Source organism: Gobius niger (genome assembly GCF_951799975.1).
Source record: "Gobius niger genome assembly, chromosome: 5".
NCBI classification, from domain to species: Eukaryota; Metazoa; Chordata; class Actinopteri; order Gobiiformes; family Gobiidae; genus Gobius; species Gobius niger.
This window is the reverse complement of record NC_136856.1, coordinates 38,150,643-38,167,053: the sequence shown is the minus strand read 5'-3', so window position 1 is coordinate 38,167,053 and position 16,411 is coordinate 38,150,643. Positions and strand designations below refer to the sequence as shown.

At 44.0% G+C, this 16,411-nt stretch overlaps 1 protein-coding gene across 1 annotated transcript in view; it reads left to right on the top strand.

The window, feature by feature from the left end:
* The first annotated feature begins 1,168 nt into the window (after positions 1 to 1,168).
* pik3c2b (phosphatidylinositol-4-phosphate 3-kinase, catalytic subunit type 2 beta) overlaps positions 1,169 to 16,411 on the top strand; it is a 53,976-nt gene continuing 38,733 nt past the window's right edge. The window contains exons 1-7 of the mRNA XM_079556044.1: positions 1,169 to 1,445; positions 5,154 to 5,413; positions 5,712 to 5,894; positions 11,308 to 11,405; positions 13,360 to 13,517; positions 13,656 to 13,773; positions 15,858 to 15,969. Of these exons, the coding sequence (XP_079412170.1) occupies positions 1,175 to 1,445; positions 5,154 to 5,413; positions 5,712 to 5,894; positions 11,308 to 11,405; positions 13,360 to 13,517; positions 13,656 to 13,773; positions 15,858 to 15,969 (1,200 nt within the window). The 5' untranslated portion in view covers positions 1,169 to 1,174. The remainder of the gene's footprint in view (positions 1,446 to 5,153; positions 5,414 to 5,711; positions 5,895 to 11,307; positions 11,406 to 13,359; positions 13,518 to 13,655; positions 13,774 to 15,857; positions 15,970 to 16,411) is intronic.

Genomic DNA, 16,411 nt, shown 5'->3' with positions numbered 1-16,411 from the left:
TTATAGATATGGACAAAACGATATGGATATTTATTTTGTCATTTCCCCCAATTACCTCCTGATTTCCTCATTTTTTAACCTCTTACCTGGGACTGAAAAACAGCCCTGGGCTCTGACCAGCCTGGCCCAAATTAGCGTATTGTGCACTTCCACAAATACATATTTTAACCTCTTACCACCCGCCTTAACATTAACGAGTGCATTTTCCCCAGTTCGGCTTTTTATTATTATTTTTTTGACTGGTATCATCAGCAAAAAGAACGGGAAAGGAAAAATCATTAATATAAATAATAAATAATAGTGGTCCCAAAATTGAACCTTGTGGTACACCATACTCCACGGAGTTCCTTTTAGATTTAGATTTTTATACTGGGCTTTACCCAAATCTAAAAGCTTCTCGACTGGAGATCAACAATGTAACGCCTCATTTGAAAGCTAAGACCTACAAAAGTGACGGAAACTTTTCGTCACGTCGCCACATTTTTGTCGTATTTTTGTTGTTTTTTTAATCATTTTTTCTATCATTTTTTGTTTTGTTTTTCCTCACGTTTTTGTAGTTTTTTTTGGTCCGTGTTTTTCTAATGTTTTGGTCGACTTTTCATCCTCTTTTTCTCGCTATTTTGATGCTTTTCTTTTTAGCTTTTAGATTTGGGTAAAGCTCGGTTGAGGCGGGACCGGTGGCCCTAGAGCCGGTGGCCCTTTCTGTGCTCTTCCAGAATGGACATATGGCCAGTCCGCCCCTGCTCTTACCCCCGCCTTTCTCCAGTTCAGTTTTACCCAAATCTAAAAGCTGCTCAACCAGTGTAACGCCTCATTTGAAAGCTAAGACCTCCAAAACTCATCCTAACCTTTTTGACTTCACTCTTTAGTCGTGTTTTTTGTTTATTTTTTGTGGTTGTGTTATTGTTGCTTTTCCGGCGCGTTTTTGTAGCTCTTTTAACACTTTTTTGCTTAGATTTGGGTAAAGTAGAACCGGAGAAAATATGCTCGGTTCATGTGGGGGTTGAGAGGTTATTTTTCCCTAGTTTCCACCCATTTTCATCCTAATTTCCTGACATTGCAGAGCTACCAAACACATTTTGATCATTTCATAGACGATCTGTTTGCGCCTCTGAGTACATCATAATCTTACCCCTGCCTCCTCTCTGGTCTCCAGCCCCGCCCCCGCCCCGTCATGTCGGCGGCCCACACCCAGAGCGAGGCCCCGGAGTCGGGCTGGAGCTGCCTGGAGGCCCTGGGGCTGTCGCAGAAGGAGCTGGTGCTGGCCGAGGCCCTGCAGATGGAGTACGACGCCCTGTCCCGCATCAAGCAGGACCGGCCCGCCCAGGAGCCCCACGCCCCGCCGGAGCAGCCGAGCCAGGGCCGCGTCCAGGAGGGGCCCCCGCCGTCCATCCAGAGGCCCAGACCCAGCGCCTCCAGAGCCTTCACCGCCACCCTCGGCTCCGGTAAACTCCGCTCACTCTTTCCTCATTCTTAAACCAGTAGAAAAGATCTGGTCCAAACGATTTCGATACTGAAATTAAATGATTCTTGATACCGATTTCGATCCCACGGCAAAAAACAATCCCCTTTTAAAGCCGCACCGCATACAATTTCACCCAGTAAGCAAAAAAAATTGAAATACAAGCATTTATTTCTGACAGATATTTTCATAATTAAAAAATACCTCATAAATGAACAAACAAACATGAGGCCTTGCTGTGAGCGACTCCTCAGACATGACTAACTTTACCAGGAGTAGGGATGGGTACCGTTGTTTTTTTTTTTCCAATACCACTACTTTAACGATACCTGCTTTTCGGTACCAGTGCCTTAACGGTACTTTTTTCCGATACCAATGTTATTTAAATTCAACAAACATAACGTGTGTGAAAAAGCACAGCAGCAGCGTCGCCTGTAGCTTCATGTCTTGAGCAGACTTCCCTCTTAAACAGCCATACAAAGAGAGAAAGGACGTTTTTATCTCCTGAGCTGCAGAGACAGACCCACATCCACATCAGGACACGGTTTTACTTTCAGATAAACTTTTCTAAACACAAAGCGAAAGCAACTTCAGACTCAAAGATCCTTACGTGGTGTGAGTGCTCACTCTGCTACTAATAATGTACCAAAACTGGACCAACAATGTCTAATACAGAGTGAGCGCTCACTTTTCTATAAACCATCTTGGATATTCCCCTCTCTGCAGCTGCTTGTAAAGTTGTAAACAACAGCACGTAAGCTCCGCCTCCGGGTCTGTGGCTAAAGGTAAAGACGTCTTTCTTGTTGTCACTGCTCTCTTTTGCTTTTTAATTTGACTAAAAGCTCAAGTTTCTTATTCAGTCCTGGTTTAGTCCTGGTTTATAACTGCTTTAGTTTAGCTCTGGGTTTATAACCGGTGTAGTCTCAGTCCTGGCTCAGTCCTGACACAGACCACGGCTCTGTCAACTCTATTACAAAAGTTTAACAAGTTATAGCTTTGCGTCGCTATAAGTTCTATATATATATAAAAAATATAGCTGTTCTTCGCTCCATTTGCGCTGAAGTGGGTCAGTATCTGCCCACACCTTTCCTTTTTTAGACTGGCTGCGGGGCATATATTGACGTTTGGAGAGAAAAGAAAGAACCGAAAGAATTACAATTTTTCGATACCTCCCCCGACCGGAGCTTTTCGGTCGGTTCCAAGTAGGAACCGTTGAACGATACTCATCCCTAACCAGGAGTGGGGACGTCTCCAGCTCGTCTCCATGGAGATGTGACTAAACTCAGTAGAATTTTGAGATTCAAACAGGTTAGATTCTCATCCAAATCCATTCTTTGAGCACCCACTGCAGTAATATCATTTTCTGTGTTGAGCTGGTCATTTGGAGCATGTTTTGTATTGATGGCAACAGTATAGTCCAAAATGTTACGCTGTGTGCCTTTAAATATACACTCTAATATGAGTTTCCTACAACTAATATGGTTGTAGGAAACTCATATTAGTTTATTCAGATTAACCATGTTCTGGAGAAGTTATGATATTCAAAGGTCTAATTTGTTCTCTTTAACTGGTTTGCATTTTCGGTGCAATATTTATAGTCAAATGCTAAAACTGTACTTATCTAACCAACAATATAAACTACTTACAGATTGTATTTGTCCCATGACCATCAGGTTAAACACTGTCTGTTTCTGCCTTAAACAGTAACAGTCGCTGCTGTCATATTTAGGAGCAGAACACTGCATTCATTAAAGCACAATGTTAAGATAAGATAAGCCTTTATTGAGCTCACAATGGAGAAATTCTCTTGTTACATCAGCTCTCAGAAACACTAGAATAAACAGAAAATGTGCAAACAGTTAAATAGTAAATAGAGGAATCTTATGTACAATGACTATGAAAGCTGGCCTTTAAAATTCCTCTAGATTTATCCATGAGTCAAGTACAGAAAGGAAATATGTAACTGAACAGTTGACATTGGTGTGATTTTATTTTTTGGGGAATTTTTAGGAGAAAAAACGGCTTAATATCCATGATACATGTAAATGAGCAGTTCAGCAAACTTTGGCCACAATCACAAATTCTAAAGTTTCGATCAAGCGAGGAGAGGCCCGGGGGAGACACAGAAAGTATCAATACAAATGAATATCGAGCTTCAATACCACTTTTAGTATCGAGGAATCGACTCAGTATCGGTATGGAATCTACAGCGGCTCCAGCCTGCAGGTCCACCACAGTGCTGCACATGAGGACAAAAAACTCGGACTGAAAACATAATAATGTCAAAGAAACGTTCATAGTTTCCTTTGCAGAGCTTCATTTAGCTTTGACAGAGGAGTCCGAAAGAATCGAGTCCAACAGTGCAGAAGAGAGGCTCTCACACTTTTGTTTATGCAGAATGATTAGCCATGTGCTCCTAGTGTTTGTCTTTGACAAGCCCTACACATAATGCCATATACCTGAATGGCCTTTAGAAGCTGATTGAGTTAAAACTATAAAATCTGCTGCTGCTGTTTTGTGAAGGGGCTTCAAATGCTGCAATTGTAAAACCATTATTGTTTTTTTTATTATGAAATGCTCATACATTGATTTAATAATAACATTTATATCACGGCAATGTTCCCTTCTAATTGAAAATTCAATCCAAAACTTCTTGTATATTTATGTAAAGAATTATAATAGACAACTATATCAAATAGACTATCTATAATTAAATAGATAATGTATGTACTGTATTGTATTATATAAACATTTTATAATAAAAACATATGATCTGTCAGAATATCAGATCGAGACATTCCTAATTTCCGTTTCCTGGTGTTTGATTGAAATTTCCCTCATTCCTGTGTTTCATGGAACATTGCTTAGTTGAAGTCTGTCAGTGATAGTTAGAGAGTAAAACCCCTGTGATTGTTTTTAATCCCTCCCTCTCTCCTCTGCTTTAAAGGAATAGGCCACCGTTTTTATATACTAAAATATGTTCTTACCTCACTTTAGCCGAGTTAATATATCCCCGTCTGGTCTTTGTCCGTGCGCTCTGTCACGCAAACGGAGCACATACGCAGCTTCTCCCACATGTCACATAGCTCCGAAAAAGCTCACGATAGAAGCTACCAAGCTCTTCCACGTGTTCCCTATTTAAATAAAGTTACGTGAAGTGTTTTCATGCGAAGTATATTTACACAGAAATGTAACGTGTCGATTTTATAAGCAAATAAAGAGGGGGACTATATTGTGAGGCGTAATGATACGAGGAGTAAAACGTCCGCGCAGTAACTCCTAAAGGTTATTGACGGAAGTGAGCGGGGAAGTCTTTAGGAGTTACTGCGCGGACGTTTTGCTCCTCGTATCATTACGCCTCACAATATAGTCCCCCTCTTTATTTGCTTATAAAATCGACATGTTACATTTCTGTGTAAATACACTTCGCATGAAAACACTTCACGTAACTTTATTTAAATAGGGAACACGTGGAAGAGCTTGGTAGCTTCTATCGTGAGCTTTTTCGGAGCTATGTGACATGTGGGAGAGGCTGCGTATGTGCTCCGTTTGCCTGGCAGAGCGCACGGACAATGACCAGACGGGGATATATTAACTCGACTAAAGTGAGGTAAGAACATATCTTAGTATATAAAAACGGTGGCCTATTCCTTTAATGTCCACGATGTTGAGGTTCTGTTCTCTGCCGCAGGCGTCCTCTCCGGGTCGGACCCCGCCCTGTCCCAGCCGGGCGGCTCTCAGCAGACTCCGCCCTTGTACATCCTGGACGTGCCGGAGGACCCGCCCCCCAAACCCCTCCCCTGTTTCCACAACGACGACGACGTCCCCCCCGCTATCCCCCCTCGGCTGCCCATCGCCCCCCACGGCCCGCCCCCGGAAAACCCCTTCAGGACGCCGCCGCCGCGGGATGTCAACCTGTTCAGGCCCGACGGAGACGCGCCCAAGGTGGAGGTACGAGTCTGACTCCGCCCACAGCTGGCGTTAAGGCCACAGGGAACAGGGAAATAAATATCAACGTGAACCTTCTGCTGTGGGACCGACCTAAATATGTTTTCATGTTTCAAACGCGTCGTGGGGGTCAGTTGTTATTCGTAAAGGAGTGGGGAAAAGATTTGGTCACATTTAGGAAATAATGGGGGGGGAAACTGCAACGTCGTTATTGAAAAAAGTCGACCAGCCCGCCTTTAAATTGACTGATTGATTAAACGTGTTTTTTGATCGAACTCCTGACGTTTAACTCCTCCCCCAGGACTTTGACAGCATCAACCAATCCCTGCTCAGACTCAATGAGACCCCACCCCCCAGGCCGCGCCGGGACCAATCAGGAAAACCTGTGGCCCGCAGCAAGACCCTCCCCCCTCAGGTCCCGCCCCGAACCTACCTCCCAGTGGTGAAGACCAACCGCAACCAGCGGCGCGTGTCAGCCGACCCGGTGAGTCCCAAAACATGTACAATAGGTTCACCCAGACAGCAACTCGGCGAGTTCCAAAACATGTACAATAGGTTCACCCAGACAGCAACCCAGTGAGTCCCAAAACATGTACAATAGGTTCACCCAGAGGCCGACCCAGTGAGTCCCAAAACATGTACAATAGGTTCATCCAGACAGCAACCCGGCGAGTTCCAAAACATGTACAATAGGTTCATCCAGACAGCAACCCGGCGAGTTCCAAAACATGTACAATAGGTTCATCCAGACAGCAACCCGGCGAGTTCCAAAACATGTACAATAGGTTCACCCAGACAGCCGACCCGGCGAGTTCCAAAACATGTACAATAGGTTCATCCAGACAGCAACTCGGCGAGTTCCAAAACATGTACAATAGGTTCATCCAGACAGCAACTCGGCGAGTTCCAAAACATGTACAATAGGTTCATCCAGACAGCAACCCGGCGAGTTCCAAAACATGTACAATAGGTTCACCCAGACAGCCGACCCAGTGAGTCCCAAAACATGTACAATAGGTTCACCCAGACAGCAACCCGGCGAGTTCCAAAACATGTACAATAGGTTCACCCAGAGGCCAACCCAGTGAGTCCCTAAACATGTACAATAGGTTCACCCAGAGGCCAACCCGGCGAGTTCCAAAACATGTACAATAGGTTCATCCAGACAGCAACCCGGCGAGTTCCAAAACATATACAATAGGTTCACCCAGACAGCAACCCGGCGAGTTCCAAAACATGTACTATAGGTTCATCTAGAGGCTGACCCTGTGAGTCCCAAAACATGTACAATAGGTTCATCCAGACGCTGACCCGGTGAGTACCAAAACATGTACAATAGGTTCATCCAGACGCTGACCCGGTGAGTACCAAAACATGTACAATAGGTTCATCTAACTGACCCGGTGAGTTAAAATTGACAAAATGCAAATAATAAGCTCCAATTTACATTTGTAACAGTGAAATATGAGGCTTAAAGCTGGGGTACCTGATTTTCCTGTTCAAAAATGAAATAGTTTTGGCCCAAACTTGTTTCTAGCTCTGACAGTCCCTCTCACAGTCCCTCTTTTACCCCTGAATTGTTCAAGCTAATGAATTCTATGCCCGTTTAAAGCTTTGAGCTGTGGTCAAGTGGAGCAGGGAAGACCAGCCCTTCCACCATCTTCCATCGCTCAATAAACCTTTGGGTGAAAACAATGCAACAACATAAAGTCAGGTAGCCCAGCTTTAATATCGAGGAGCAGATGTTCTGAATACGTGGTCCTCCTCTGGGACTTTACGCACGACTTCATATACATTTCTGTTCCAATATTTGTATTCTATGATTCTATTCAGAAATCATGTTTAGTTTAGGGGGACTGGATGCACGTTGGTCTTTTTTATGCTCACTACTGCCACCTCAGGTCTTACACGTAACTGCAGGTTCTATATTAAGCTCGTGCATGACGGCACTTCAGACCTGAAGTAACAACTTTTTAAGTGACAGTGCAGGATAGATACAGACGGCATCTCTGGAATCGCCCATATATGGTCATTTTTGAAAACAGTTAAGGGGGAAAAACAATTTTGAAAAACTGTAAATTTTCTCTAATTATTCAACAACTACAGTAACAAATGCTGAATTATGAATATAGTTTTCTACTAGATAATGATACAAAGACATGGGGAGGAGCAAAATGGTTAAACAGCCCATAAATACATGAATAACGGAGAATGCTAACTTGATGCTACATGTTAGCATCGGGATAATGCTAACGGTTAGCTAGCGCTTGCTACAACTGCCGTTTTTTCACTTCTACTGAACAATCTGTTGCGACAAAATATCCATATGGGCCCGATTTACACTGGACTTTTTTATGTGTGATAAATAAGTTGATATTCCACCAGAAAATGGCTAAAAAGAGGGGAAAATTGTGTTTCTCTAAAGATTCTATTTTCCCCCTCGGCGAAGCCACGCCCCCTTCTATGACGAGATGCCGTCTGTATCTATTTTAGAGGCAGTTGTGGTGAACAGGTCTATACGGAGTTTAAAAATGTTAAAATGAAGTATTTTCCTCCCCCTACATGTTCCAATGTGTCCTAATGTGTAGAATGAGCTCAGACCTGTTCACCACAACTGCCCCTAAAATCCTGTCACTCAGAAAGGTGTTGATTCGGGTCTGAAGTGCCGTCATGCACAAGCTTAATATAGAAGCTGCAGTTACACGTATGACCTGAGGTGGCAGTGCTGAGTGTAAAATGGCTAACTTGCATCTAGCCCCTTTAACTGAGCACATTTTCTTAAATTAGGTATTACCCAAATCTAAAAACTTCCTGACAAAAGAGCAACTAAACCGTGCCGGAAAAAAAAAACAATAGCAAAATAAAAAGCATAAAAAATGATGTTTAAAAGCCACAAAAGGTGTGACAAAAACGTGACAAAAAACAACAATAACACAACAAAAAAGTGACAAAGTGACAAAAAAGCAACAGAACCTGACATAAACACGTTTTTTTAAATGTCAGTTTTTCTGAGGAAGCTCATTTGAAAGACAAAAATCAGCAGATTAAAAGAAAATGGCCTCAATGTGCACAAACTTGTGACCAATGTTCACCGCGATGTTTCTCAGTTCCCCTGAGGCCCAGGAAGTTGTGGGAGGCTCATTTTAAAGCAGTACTAAGTAACTTGTTCCCTCTGGAGGTAGCACAAGTGTTAATGGGATGATTGGGGGGTCTTTCATCTCAGCCTGGTGTCTGTGGCCAGAAAACCACACTTGCAGCTTTCCCTGCCCCGACCCGGAGCCCCAATACACACTAATGGAAAACATCTCCCTCACTGCTCTCAGTTGTCATCACATTTGTCACTCACTTTTGCCTCGCATCGTCTGAAAGTCACATGACTCACGCAAGTATTGTCATTTTCCAATTAATCACGGTTATGGAAATTAAGAAAGTCGTGAGAATTCATCAGATACAGTCCTGTCTGAGTGACCTTAACAAATGAACTTGATTCCCAGGCACTCGCACTGGACTCGCGACAAAAACGCAGCTGCTCATGGTTATTTGGGACTCTTTATACAGTTATCACGTGAAGATGGATTGGAAATATTTGTTCTCTGCACATGTTTCTTCAGTCCCTCAGGTTTACTGTTGGTCCCACAATTTAACCTACAGCGAGCTTTTATAACCACGATGATTGTAAAACTGGTTCTTCTTGACATCCTCACTCACACTCCGTTCTCCAGTCTGAGCATTTACATCCTTGTTATCTTCCCGTTTTTTCCAAGAAGGTTTTAGATTTGGGTAATGCCAAAATGGAGAAGATGCACTTGGTAAAGGTGGGTGTTAAGAGGTTAAAAATGACATGTCATAAATGTTCCCCTCCTGGAAACACAACCTTTACGTGGTGGAGGGGTTTGAGCGCCCGAATGATCCTGGAGCTCTGTTGTCGGGGGCTTCGTGCCCCTGGCCGGGTCTCCCATGGTAAACGGGTCCTAGCTTATGGGTCAGACAAAGAGCGGTTCAGAAGCCTCTTGTGAGAGACCAACAGGCCCGGTTAGAATCGTGAGGAGCTGGTGCAATGTGATTTGGGCGACTCCAACGGCTGCCCCCACGACCTGGCAACAGATAGGTAGAAGAAGAAGATGGCTGGATGGATGTTATAAATATGATCCTGTCTGAATGGACCACAGCTGTAATTCCTTACAAAAATGAGCTTGAAATGAGCAGGACTGGTGTGTCTCTTTCACATACCGTGGAAAATAGGAAACATTGAGCTCCATAAAAGCGTTCTTTGAAATACAAGCAGCAAGTCTGCCACATACAGTATTTACATCAGAGACCTGCTGTAAGGATGATAGAATGAGTCGTGCACTACAAAAAGTAAATATCAAGCATTGGCTTAAATGACTTTAATTGAGGAAATGTATCTTGTTTTGAGCGGTTTTCACTCATTTAGACACTTTTCCTGATCGGACCAAGTTTACTTTGCTTGTTTGAGGACATTTCAGACCAGTTCTAGGGTAAATCTCGCTTGAAATAAGAAAGTAAAATTGCCAATGAGATAAGACCAATTTCCTTACCCCATTGGCAAAGAAAATTACCTGAAATAAGGACGAAATGTATCGAAACGAGTCAGAAACATCTCAGAACAAGTGAAATAATCCAGGACAAACGCCCAAGAACTTCTTGACCAGTCAAAACAACTAAAATTTGGATTATTATGCTCAAATTGAGATGTTTATACTGATCTAGTTAAATACTTTTTGCAGTGTGGTTGAATGCAGTACGGGTCTGACGCCGCATTTTACAGGGCTTTCCTTGCACTTTTCCATGGAAATAAACACCCCTAGCTGCACTTGTGTCAGCTAAGCACACGCCTCTGCTCCTGAAACTGCTACAACAAAACTTTGGTCACCGCTACGATTCTCTCTTTGAACCATCTTACAGTGGAGACGAAAGCAGTTCACGATTTTGCAATCCACAGGTCTTCAATGTGTCATCTAAAAATATTATAAGCCAAAAACAGTGCACACCGGGCATAAAAAACACTAAGACAGTGGACTAAAACAACTCAGCCTAGGTTGTATGGTGAGGATGGAGGCGGCGTGTGTTGGTGTAAACCGAGAACGAGGCGCAGCTGCTTCTGTAAACCTCTGTAAACAGAAACAGGTCGGACCGGACGACTCTCTGCACGTCTCAACTCACACAGGAGGGAGAATGGCTACGGATCGCACAATCCCCAACGTCTCCATCCCACTGAGACAACACAACGCACGGGATTTGGGATCGTGTTCAGTTTTTGAATAAACCAGTTGAAAAGGTTTACCATTTAACCCCTGATTAACACAAGTGCATTTTCTCCAGTTCAGCTTTACCCAAATCTACAAAACTTGTCTGAACGGGTCATTTTCCCTGCATCACTGCCGCATTGACGTCACTTTTTTTTTGCTTTTTTAATGTGTTTTTGTCTCATTTTCATCACACTTTTTGTCACATTTCTGTTGCTCTTTTGTGTCTTTTTTGTTGGTTTTCGTCACACTTTATTGTCACTTTTTTTTCATCACTTTTTGTCACTTTTCTGTTGCTCTTAGCTGGCTTTTTGTTGCATTTTTTGTCTCACATTGTTGCCACATTTTCATCATTTTCTGTCACTTTTTGTCGCTCTTATGTTGCATTTTCATCCTCATTTTCATCTTGTTTTTGTTGCTATTTTGACACTCTTCTTTAGATTTGGATAAAGCCAAACTGGAGAAAATGTTCTCGGTTCAGGTGAGGGGTTAAGAGGTTAAAGCATCTCCTCGTTTTTTGGTTTGAATCAATATGAATAAACCAAACTAGCTGAAATCCCACTGCATCGTCCCGCTTTAAGTCCTGATTTTTCGTCCCGTTTTGCCATAATGCTCTGCTGTGTCCTGCAGGTGGCGGTGTCGCGCAGCAGCGGCTTCGGATACGAGCTGTTCCAGGTGTCTGAGGAGCGGGACGAGGAGGTGGCCGCCTTCTGCCACATGCTGGACGTGTGAGTTTTTTTCACCCAATTGAAATCATTTGAAGAACTTGATATTTTACAAACGTTCCAGTCCGGTTTAAATACGATACTGGAAGAGTGCAGCGACAGCTTCCGACAGTTCTGACAGGTCTTTTGAGCAGAATGGAGGAGCGTCCGGATGCCCAGACAAGGACCTTTTCTGTCCTCCCTCTCGTGGTCATCCTCCTGAAACAAGGTGGCACAGCGGTTAGCGCTCGTGCTTCACAGCGAGAAGGGCCGGGTTCGATTCCCACCTGAACGGGGCCTTTCTGCGTGGAGTTTTCATGTTCTCCCCGCGTCTGCATAGGTTTCCCCGACCACTAAAAACATGTACAATAGTTGAATCCTCCAGCCAGGTGTTTCTGACCATCAGCCTGGCTCCACATCTGGAGCAGCTTTGAGGATGGGTCATTTCTTGGAACAAATAACACGGCGTCCCGTTCCAGTTATGCCGATGACAGTTAGACAGGCAATCAAACCCCCATAGGGCATAAAATGCTTTCACTCATGTCGGAGCCGTATTCACCTTATTCCGGAGCCTCGCGTGGGCCCCGCCCCTTTTCTCCTATGTGTTAACATGGGACTGGAGAAGTCCAGATAAAATCAGTCACTACACGAAAACAAAGCCGTTTTTCGGCCGCGCTGAGAAACGCTGCAGTGTTGACATGTTTGTGCAAATGAACATTGAACATTTTACACAAATCAATCGACTAAACATCAGATTTGAGCAGAGAATATTTTCCCTCATTCTCCGTTTAAACGAACGGGCTTCACGCTCGACCGGAAGTGTCTGGACAACGCAAAAAGAGGCAAAAGTGGGCGGGGCGGAATAAGGTAAATAGGTCGACCCGAAACTTCCCTAGCTTCAACTAGGGCTGTGCAATTAATCAAAATTCGATTACAATTTCAATGATTACACTAAACGCTTACAACATTTGCATAATCAGAAAAAAAAGAACAATTTTTTCAATTTTTTTTTCATTGAATTTTTTTTTTTTTTGCAAAGCAGACTTGCATTATTTCACGGCGCTGGGATTAATTTCCCTTTGCATTTCACGTGCCACGGCTCATGCTTTTGCCTGACAAAAAAACAAAAAGCTCTGTGTGATGATGTCATCAGGCCGCGCTGCTCAGTTTGCTTGCGCAGGTGTGAGGGCTGGCCAGCAGGGGGCAGGAGTGAAACAGAGACCTCTCCTTAATCGAGGCAAACTTGAAATCATTTGCACTTTTATGACTGTTCAGAAAACAGAAAATATTCAGCATAGTTTTTTTATTAATAAATATAGAAAGACAATAAAGACTTTCTTTTAAAGGCAACAAATAATCGTTTGAATAATCGTGATTTTAATTATGACAAAAATAATCGTGATAATTGTTTTTTCAATAGTCGAGCAGCCCTAGCTTCAACTGTATTCACTTCAAAGTTCAGTCCGTGTTCACAGTCACTCGTACCAGACGTCGCATCAGCCACGTAACAACCATCAGCTGTTCCAGGTACTTATTCCCATGACAACGGACATCGACCTGTCAATGTGCCGACACGCACGGGTTACAGTGGTCACGCCTCTTCCTCGTGGTTAAATACAATGAGGCTGATGCATGAGGCGAGGAGAAATTACCTTAATTGACACATGGAGAGGAAAGCTATACTGCAGCAGGAGGGGAACGAGGGGCAGTAGAGAGACTTCGGTTCCAGCCGGGCTCAGAGCATCTGTTTAGATCGTCTGCAGTGCTGCAGTTGGGTTCACTCTGACCCAAAAGTGCCGCTCTCAGGTAAAGAGGCCCTTTAGGTCGACTGAACCAGAGTCTGTGTGAAATGCCCTTAGACTGCTTACATGACATCAATTAACCTTGTTTCTATTGCAGACGGCTCGCCACTTCCGACCCTCTTTAGTCTGGTTAAGCCTGGTTTGGCCCGGTTAGTCCTGACATGTCTCTGTTGCAGACTGCGCGCCGCCTTCCCTCACTCGGACTCCGCCTCTAACCCGGGCTTCGTGTGGTCGTCGTGTCTGAGTCCGGAGCTGATCCAGGGGCTGGGCGTGTCGGTGCGAGTGTGTGTGAGCGTCCCTGAGATCCGTGAGCCGCTGGCCTTCACCTGCGACGGTAACAAGTCCTTATGATATTACTACTACTACATTTAACTACGACTACTACTGTCTCTGTAAGCTCTCAGTAGCAGTACGACTACTACTCACTACTAACTGCTACTTAACGACTTGGAGCTCCCCCTTTCTCTTTCAGGCTCCTCCACCGTGGACCTGGTGATCCTTCAGACCTTGTGCTACACTCAGGACCAGGAGGATCTGGACGTGGACCAGTTTTTGCTGAAGGTCTGCGGCTTCGACGAGTATCTGCCCAAGTACGACCTGCCGCTCCTACTTCACCTGCACCGACACCTGCAATTACACCTGCACCGATTTATGACGTTTTGTCGCGAGGCGGAGATTTTCCAGAAGTAGCTACAACATCGTTTCACAAACCCGGGTTTCCTCACGTCAAAAATACAAAAACATGGTCAAAAACTCGTTCAGCTGCAGTTTTGGCTGAAATGTGTTTGAATATTAAAATTTCCCTCATCCCACTGTTTGGTGGATATAGTATTTTGGAATCACAATAGCCTAAAAAAGCATTAAATGTGACTGGCTGCTGCTGTGAAAACTCAAATACAATCTATCAAACATAAATAAACATAGATTAGATGTAAAGCATTGTTAGTCTGGATCTGAACATGGTCAGAGTAGAAAATACGAGTAGGAAATCCGTTTGGACCATGTTTCTGAAACAATCTGCGAATAACTGGATCAGAGCCTGGTGTGAGTTCAGAGGATGAACTTCAGGAAGTGCCTCTGCCAGACGGAGAAACATTTATCACTCTGCTACATTCTACTGCAGATTACAGGAGCGACTACACACTGTACTGCAGAAAGTACACACGCACATCTACACACATCTGGACACATCTGCACACTCCACAGCTGCTCCTTCAGCTGCTCCTGTGTATTAAACACTTCCCATTTTCAAACCATGACAGAAGGAGCCACTCACCCCTCAATCACCCTTAAAACAGTTAATTAAGCACGAGTACGAAAAGCAGCTAAAGCAAAGCACAAATCCGTTTGAAGTAGTATAGTAGTATTTGTGTTTTCCTGCGCAGGGTCGTGCTTCACAGTAAAAATGTCCCGGGTTCGATTCCCGGCTGGACGGGGCCTTTCTGAGGAGTTTATTAGGGTACAGGCATTTCCTATTCATAACATAATAGTTAACACACTTATCTTTAGGGCTTTAGGAGAAAAAAGTTGAAGATTTCTGTCAGTGCCTCGTCAACACATCAGTGCACGTCACGCCAGAGTCACAGGCAACAGAGGACAGACATGAGCGGGTCTGACTCCCCATTTTACAGGACTTTCCCTGCACCTTTCTGTGGAAATAAACACTGCTAGCATTCGGCGCTCGCCTCCGCTAAATACACACCTCTGGAGCCTTCGCACCGATAAACTTTGGTCGAAACTACGATTCTCTCTTTGAACTACAGACTGGAGACGAGAGCAGCTCATGATTTTACAATCCCCACGTGGTGCAATGTGACATGTATTTTTCTTATGAGACAAAAAAGAATCGCACAGTGCACACCGGCCATTAGTCTACGCAGAAAGTCCAGTCTTTTTTGTGATCGGCTACAGACTGCTTACATGGACGTCCCACATGAGGCTGGAGTCAATGTGGAATTTGGACAAATGAACCTGGGTGACCTCAACGTTGTGAATAGAGAGCGGTGTATGATCTTGCACAAGTTTAGGTACTACTGGTATCGGAAAAATAGTATTAAGTATTGAAAGCAGATACTGAAAAAAAAAAGACATACTGTATTTAGATCCACGTTTTGATGCTGTTGGTCCAGGGACAGGATTAAAGGGCCATTCCGCCTTTGCTCTGCCCGATCCCATCAGATCTCGAAGCTAAGCAGGAAGGGCCTGGCCGGTACTTGGATGGATGCCGTCTGGGAAACGCCAGGAAGCCTGGTTGGATGTAGTGAGTGAGTGGTTAGTTTTGGTCGCCTCACTTCCGTCAGCAGCTTACCACAACCGCGTATGGAGTGAATGAGTAATGACGACAGTGTAGCGCTTTTAGAAACTTGGTACAACAGGCTTGTAAAGCACAATATAAGTGTAAGCCATTATTATTATTATTATTATTATTATTATTATTAAAGGAAGTCACTATTTTCAGCTCAAATAAATGATTTACATTTTTTATAGAATAAATTAACATTATTGTCCTGTTTTCGGGTTTGATACGACAATATAGTCCTACTGACCAAAAGTTTAGGACCACATATTGAAGTTCTGCTTGGGACGTTGTGAAGATCCAACCTTGCAAAATGTGAATTTTTCCCCGATTTGTATTTTAGTATTGGTATAAAAAAGATGTAACGTTGTGTTCCAGCTCGCAGACGCTGGCCGCTCTGGAACACGTGCAGCAGTGTCTGAAGTTCGATTGGGACGTACGGCTCTGTCTCACCAAACGCTCCGCCATCAACACCGAGCTGCGGAGAACGGTACCGCACTTTTCACACTCGCCTTCAGGTCCTTTTCACACTCGCCTTTAGGTTCTTTTCACACTCGCCTTTAGGTTCTTTTCACACTCACCTTTAGGTCCTTTTCACACTCGCCTTCAGGTCCTTTTCACACTCGCCTTCAGGTCCTTTTCACACTCACCTTTAGGTCCTTTTCACACTCGCCTTCAGGTCCTTTTCACACTCGCCTTCAGGTCCTTTTCACACTCGCCTTTAGGTCCTTTTCACACTCGCCTTCAGGTCCTTTTCACACTCGCCTTTAGGTCCTTTTCACACTCACCTTTAGGTCCTTTTCACATTCACCTTTAGGTTCTTTTCACACTCGCCTTCAGGTCCTTTTCACACTCGCCTTTAGGTTCTTTTCACACTCGCCTTTAGGTCCTTTTCACACTCGCCTTCAGGTTCTTTTCACACTCGCCTTTAG